Here is a 7,325-nt window from a genome sequence, read left to right on the forward strand (position 1 = left end):
ACCAACTGTGCTATGGAGCACCTCCTATTGATCTGGCTTTCTTGTTCCTGTCTTGGTGTCCTAAGAGGTGCCCCAAACTCCTCCAACTGGCTCGGCTATGTCTTGCAGTGGGTCCATTGTGGAGCCAGCTAGAACTGGCTGTGTCTGTCACAGCACAACTACTGACCTCCCTCCCACAAAGTCACCCCTGCAACCATCCCCTGCTACCAAAACCTTGCTGTTTATACCAAATACACTTGAATACAAGAATATTGTGGGAGGCAGTGTCAAAAGCCTTGGTAAAGTCAAGGTAATTGCCATCCACTGTTCTTCCTGTGTCCACAAAACTAATAATTTTATTCTAGAAGGCAGTGGGGTTGGTAAGGCATTATTTACCCTTGGTCAGGGTAAACATGCTGAGTGTTCCCAGTCACTTTATTCTCATTGAGGTTTTGGCTTTATGTTCATGTGTGTTTCTATCCTTTTTTCTTTTTAAATTTTGTCCTCAATTTTAGGATGTGAGGCTGTTTTCTAATATCTTTTCTTTATTTTGATTGTTTTCTCTATGTATACTCCAGTTCAAAAGATACAATGCTTAGCTGAAACTTCTTGGATTTTGTTGAACAGGTTCTGTAGTATAGAATGAGAAAATACAAAACCTGAAAATATAAAATTTAAAACAATAAATTCCAAAATGTATTCACAACCTACTTTATATTTTTCAGCTCTACTTCAGGTTACAATTTCACTTAGCAAAGTTGAGCTCAGTGTGGGTGAATCCAAATTCTTCACATGCACAGGTATGTATTCATTTTACTTGTAGGTACGTATTTTTTGTGTGATTTTAAACCCTCTGTACAATTTGAAACTGAATTAATTGATTCACAATATTAACTTACATTAGTATATTTTTGTATATTCACATTGATTTGTGACAATTGTGATAAATAGTAGATCTTCACTGTCTTCATATTTCCAGTCTAGAAACTATTCATTTCAGACTCTGAATCACTCAGCTTGAATTGTCTATATCACTATGGGCATTTTGTATCTGTTACAATGCTTCTTTAGCTAAAATATTTTCATTTGTCTAAACAGAAGAGTTAAATAAGCTACTGGGCTAAGCTTCAGCATCCTCTCCAACAAAATGATACACCCAGAGTCTTCTGGTGAGGCAGGTGTCAGTCAGGAGGAGAAGGGTTTACATTTGCAGCTGCCTGATGTGGATTCTTGATGTTGCTGAGTTGTCATCTTCCACTGACAATGACACATGGCCTCACTACAGTGACAACCCAACTGACTGATGACTTGACCTCTTGATCCAGTGACTTTTGAACAGCCCGTTTCCTTCCTTTAAAACTTTATACCTTTCTGTGTTTATTTTTTTCCCTCTTGAATCCTTGAGCTACTAGTTATCCTTTCTCAACAATCACACATCTGCCTGCAGTTTTGCCTCACTTATCTTTCTACAGACTTTCTCACGACTCTGACAATTGTATAGACATTGTGCATTGGGTAGGCATATGCGTTGCATAATGCCTACCTGAATGTCTAATGTTGGGTTGTTTTTTGTTTTTATCTGTAGCCATTGGTGAGCCTGACAACATAGACTGGTACAATCCACAAGGAGAGAAGATTGTTTCTAGTCAAAGAGTGGTTGTTCAGAAAGAAGGTGTTCGATCACGTCTAACCATTTATAATGCAGATGTAGAAGATGCTGGTATATATCGGTGTCAAGCAACAGATGCTAAAGGGCAAACTCAAGAAGCTACTGTTGTTTTGGAAATTTATCGTAAGTAAAATATTATCAATTAACAAATGAAAGAGTATGTTTTAAAAGCCACTGCTATTGAGAAAAGCCTATCAAAATATCTTCCCAGGCTCTGAACCTTATCTTCCAAATAATTGCATTTCCTGGAGTATAGTTATTACATATTATGATGAAGACTTAAATTAAATGGATGGCCTTTTTAACATCATAGATCACTTTTCCTTCGTATCTTAGAATGACATCTTATGAGGGTGCACTGTATGCCCCTCACAGAAAAGAGGAAATATTTGAAAAAAGTTATGTCAACATAATTCTCATTACAAATACATCTAAAATGTATTACAAATATATGCATAAATAAAAGTGCAGGAAGTGCAATACATGTCATTAAAAAAGTGGAGTTTAGACTGAATAAGTTATTTTTATGTCAGTCTTTTCCTATTCTTGGCCTTATAATGGAACTTTGCCATAAAGCATTGAAGCTCAATGTGATAAGCAACCAAAATGCATTTCAATTGCAAACAATTAATTGAGTATATTTGCGATGTAAATCTATTCGACTGTGGCAAGACATTCTCTGAGAGGGTTTTTTTTCAGTTTAGCTAAATAAGTTTACTTTGCGCTACATTCTTTAGATCAATCAAAAATTCCTAAAAGCAATATGTTAAACAAATACACTGTGAAGATATAAGGCAAAGACTTTTCTGGTGAAAGGGTGGGACATATGCCAGAAGCCTTTCAGCTGAGTTATTCTCTAATTTAATTGGAGAATAGTTTTCTAATATTCATTAAAAAAAAAGTTTGTGGATAGACTGAGCTCTAAGGAATTGCAATGAGACAGAAAATACAGAGCAGAATCATAAAGCACTGCTTCTGAAAGGTATACTCAGATAATTCAGATAACAAAAGACATACAATTAAAAAAAGTCTATTGATAAAACAACCATTAAAATGGTGATAGCGATTCCAAGAGATTACATGATGGCTTGAAAGCTGGCAGTTCAAAGGATTTCAGGTTTTGCGGAATTCATTTGTATGCTTGAAACTGCCAGTCACTCCATTAGCAGACTGCTGAGCAAGGTTGAAATCTTTTGAAGTGTTTGCATGTGGTAATCTTAATAATTCTGAGGTTAAATAAAACCACAGATCTACACAAGGAATGTGAAGGTTTGTGGGAACTGACATATAAAAGTTTCATTAGTCGTATTTGTGATGTATTGTAAGAAAAAATCAGGATACACTGTACTGCTAGGATCTGGCTCAGTACCCACTGATGTCTGTAAGGGTTTTTCTTTTGACTTGTATATGGTCAAATACTTCAAACATTTCATACAAGTACTTTGTAAGTGTATACAAGAGGTGTATATGACAAAAGTGTGCTCCCTCTGCTGTGGGAACTGTGGATTATTTGAGCCTGCACTCGTAACAATGCAAAAAGGTGGAGGTGGAGTTGCATTTCTGCACTACACTCCAAAGTGTCCTCTGAAATGTAATTGGCAGTCTTTTATCCTAGAGAACACAGGTCAGTTTATTTCTTCTGTGCACGAGACAGTCTTCCAGATTTTTTTGTCAGACAATTGGTTTCTGCATTAGATCTTGTATGAGATCATGTATTAATACCATCTTAGACTTCTAACACTAAATTCTAATAATACTAAACTTATTCAACCCAGTAATAAAATTAAATACCAAGTTTGGTTATTTGGGGTTGGAATAATTGAAAATCTCATCAGGCCTAAAAAAAGTCTTGTTATTTCCTCAAAAAAAGGCTACAAATTCTTATGACTTAATAATATTAAGTTTTTCCATATAGTTTCCTACTGGCTTTTAACATTTTATTAGCTGATGGTTTTCACAGTCAATGAAGCTAAAGTTTCACCTTTTTAACAAGTCTTTCCAGATCATTTTGGAGGTTTTGATGGAAAAAAATGTGGGTTTAATTCAGTAATAAGATCATGAGGAATGAAACACACAAGAGAGTAAATAGATTATTAACCTGAATATATAGAACTTTAAAAACATAGTTTCAAAACTGTGGTCTGGAACATTGAAAAAAATGAAAAATATATTTATAAAATATGCTTAGTTTATATAAATAAAACAAAGATTCTCATAATACAGATTGTAAAATAATTTGTACAGACAGAGTGGAAGTCATGGGTCCAGGACCATTTGCATCTTATATGAGAAAATTGTATAATGGAAATAATTCTGTATTATCACAATGAGAAGTCTTAATAGTCATTTTTATCTGATTTGGCATCACATATAATTTTAATGCTAAGAGAACTGGAAGATGCTTACTATATTATCTTTTCTTCCTTTTCAGAAAAGCTCACTTTCCGAGACATAATATCACCACAAGAGTTCAGGCAGGGAGAAGATGCAGAAGTTGTTTGCCGTGTTACTAGTTCACCTGCTCCCATTGTCAGCTGGTTGTATCGGAATGAGGAAGTCACAGCTATTGCTGACAGTTAGTATTTTGGTAACTCTTTAAGTTATACATTCTAATTAATATTAAAATATTATTGTGAAAGAAGGCTAATCACATTATAGTGCAGGATGGATTTTGATTAGCCCGTCAGTTTAAGTGGAATTTAACCAGGTTCTGTGGGTCTGTAGAGAATCCATATGCAATGGTTTCCTTCATGTATCTTTTGTTCCAATTGGAAATTTTGTCTAGATGCAACATGAGGGTCCAAATGCCCAAAAAAATCCTGGGAGCGCCTTCACAGGAATTCTTCCTGGGTTGCCATGTATGTAGGAGTTGCACACATTTTTAAAACACACGCAGATAACCTTCACTGCGCACACAAAGCTATGACGCTGAGCAAACACTGTATTGACTTTGGTATACTTGCACGTTAGCTCAGACTTTCAGGTGGATAGACCTTTTGCACAATCGTGAGAATTTACTTGTATGAGTGCAAGCTACCCTTTGAGTTACAAAAAACTGGGGATATAACTGGTGAATCTGCCCCTCTACTCTGCTCTGGTGAGACCTCACCTGGAGCACTGCGTCCAGCTCTGGAGCCCTCAGCACAAGAAGGACATGGAACTGTTGGAGTGGGTCCAGGGAGGGCTACTAAAATGATCCGAGGGCTCGAGCACCTCTCTTATGAGGACAGGCTGAGAGTTGGGCTTGTTCAGCCTGGAGGAGAGAGTACTTAAAGGGGGCCTTTAAGGAAAGATGGGGAAAATCTTTTTAGCAGGGACAGCTGTGACAGGACAAGGGGTAATGGTTTTAAACGAAAACAGGGTAGGTTTAGACTGGATATAAGGAAGAAATTCTTTACAGTGAGGGTGGTGAAATCCTGGAACAGGTTGCCCAGAGAGGTAGTGGAGGCCCCATCCCTGGAAACTTTCAAGACCAGGTTGGATGGGGCTCTGAGCAACCTGATCTAGTTAGCAGTGTCCCTGCTTGCTGCCGGAGGGTTGGACTAGATGACCTCTAGGGGTCCCTTCCAACCCAAAGCATTCTATGATTCTGTGATATAGGTGATCTGTTTAGGCTAGATTTTCTAACAGCTAGATTGATGAAGTTAGGTAAAGATAAATCTCACCTTCTCCCCATGAAAGTCCTAAGCCTGTAGAGATTCAATTAATTAGGCATATGGAATTCGAGTGATTTACCCCCTCAAATACTCTAAACCATTTTTTCAATGCTGTCTCAATAGTCGTCTTAGCCTTTATGGAAAACAAGATATTCCACGTTTTCTGGAAATTGAACTAACTTTGTTGATGAACCAGCTGATCCATCTTCTCATCATTCTTTATCTCTGCATGTATTAAAACTCAAGGTTGTAGTGTATGCACTTAAAATTCTTGTTCTTTAAAAATTAAATACTATTTTTATTTCAAAATTAAAATGAAATTTCAGCCTATATCTGAAATAGCTGTAGGTGAAATGGCCTCTCACCATTCTGAATTAGTTTCTGTATATTCCCAGTGCCTTATCTGCTCTGTTGGTAGATCATTCTAAGGTTTATAGTCTCTCTTGAGTTCTGCAAACAAAGATGTGAGTAAGAAACTGTGGGAGTGGCTGTCCATCAGTAAAGAAAAAAACCAACAACACAAAACCAATGACCTTCAAAAGTCTTTCTGGTCTTACATTGTGTGTTTAAGGTTTAATAAAGCAATATATAAAGTATAATTTTCTGGGAATCTTCTAAGAATTTCTCTATTGTTATCAAGAGCTGAATTGTCATAACTCATAATTCCATTGTCAGGAGTCAGGGACATTTTACTAGCTATAAAAGTGAATGGGATTGTTTTCATTGATCAGATCTTATGTGATATGTAACTATAATGTATGTAGAAAATTGTGGCTTATATACGTCTGGATAGAAAATGTTGGGGACTGGTTCATCCTTCATGTTTCCTGTATGGTTTGACATATTTTTTTTTTTTTTTACATTCCTAATTATGTAATTCTATTAGGTTTTGATTTTTTTTTTCCCCCCACATAGGTATTCTTAATATGTGAGATTATTGTCTTCAAGACCACAATTTATATATGATAAAAAGTTCTGGAAAACTATTAGAATTTACTTTGTGAAAATCCATCCAGTTACAGTTCTAGGGAACTGCATGTTATCTTATGATTGGTGTGGTCCATAAAAAAAAAATCCTCTCTTATTCTGAAGGACTTGATAAGACAGACTTCAAATCAGCCAGACTAACCCTCTAGATCATATTGGGTAGGCTGTGGCAAGCCAATTTTGCTCCTTCCTCAGTGTAGTGTAGTCTCTGAGAACAAGGTTTATCACTTCAGGTCAGTAGGTTGCACAGTTCTGATTACAGTAGTGGAAAAAGTGGTGCATTGCTCTGCAGAGCCAATGTAGACCTTTTAAATACACTTGTGTAAACTGATGTGCAAAGGTGAGTGTTAGCTTTAGATGGTTAACATGCTGTGTTTACTTTTGGTCTAGAACAAGAAATTACTGTGTTGAAAAACAGAATGACTGGTTTGGTTCTATGAGGGCTGCATTTAATGGTAGTCTTGATCTTCAACTTTTGCTGAAAGTTTTGATTTTTTCTTCAATGGGCCTTCAGTCATGTCCTAGTCTTAGAATGAACAGTTGTGCCTTACCTTTTTGTTAGACATTGTGAGTCATAACTTGATACACAACCTAGAACACAGTAAAATTCACAAACTATAAGCCAAAAATTCCTCAAGCTCTGATTATGAGACACTGAAAAGATACAGGCAATCCCTCTTGCCATGCATACCACTTGACATCTGATTTGACTGAAGAGGAAGGTGGTGTGACTGTTCTTCTAAATTAGGCACTTGAAGTTGAGTGAGTCGAGTCCAGAAAATAGAGTGATGAGCTGGAGGATTGTAGTGCCCAGTCACTATCCACATCCACCAACTGTAAACCATTTAGCATAGGTCACAATTTTTATTATGATATCCATAGGATGGTGAACTTCACCTGTGTCTGTGTATCATGTGGTATTACTAGTTTATTCTACTGCTCTGAACCTCCTGAGTGTTCCATAGCACATGTGAGTCCATCAAGATCTAACCTCTGCCTGTCAAGATTTAGGTGCATTTGTTGACCCAGCTAGT

The 7,325-nt window shown here is 36.7% G+C and overlaps 1 protein-coding gene across 1 annotated transcript in view; it reads left to right on the forward strand.

Moving 5' to 3' along the window:
* Window positions 1–673: 673 nt before the first annotated feature.
* The window catches only part of NCAM2 (neural cell adhesion molecule 2), a 140,823-nt gene continuing 134,171 nt past the window's right edge, over window positions 674–7,325 (forward strand). Inside the window, exons 1-3 of the mRNA XM_035896416.1 lie at window positions 674–779; window positions 1,565–1,771; window positions 4,080–4,223. Coding sequence (XP_035752309.1) covers window positions 674–779; window positions 1,565–1,771; window positions 4,080–4,223 — 457 coding nt within the window. The remainder of the gene's footprint in view (window positions 780–1,564; window positions 1,772–4,079; window positions 4,224–7,325) is intronic.

Source organism: Egretta garzetta, unplaced genomic scaffold (assembly GCF_000687185.1).
Source record: "Egretta garzetta isolate BGI_Z169 unplaced genomic scaffold, ASM68718v1 scaffold45, whole genome shotgun sequence".
Taxonomy (NCBI): Eukaryota; Metazoa; Chordata; class Aves; order Pelecaniformes; family Ardeidae; genus Egretta; species Egretta garzetta.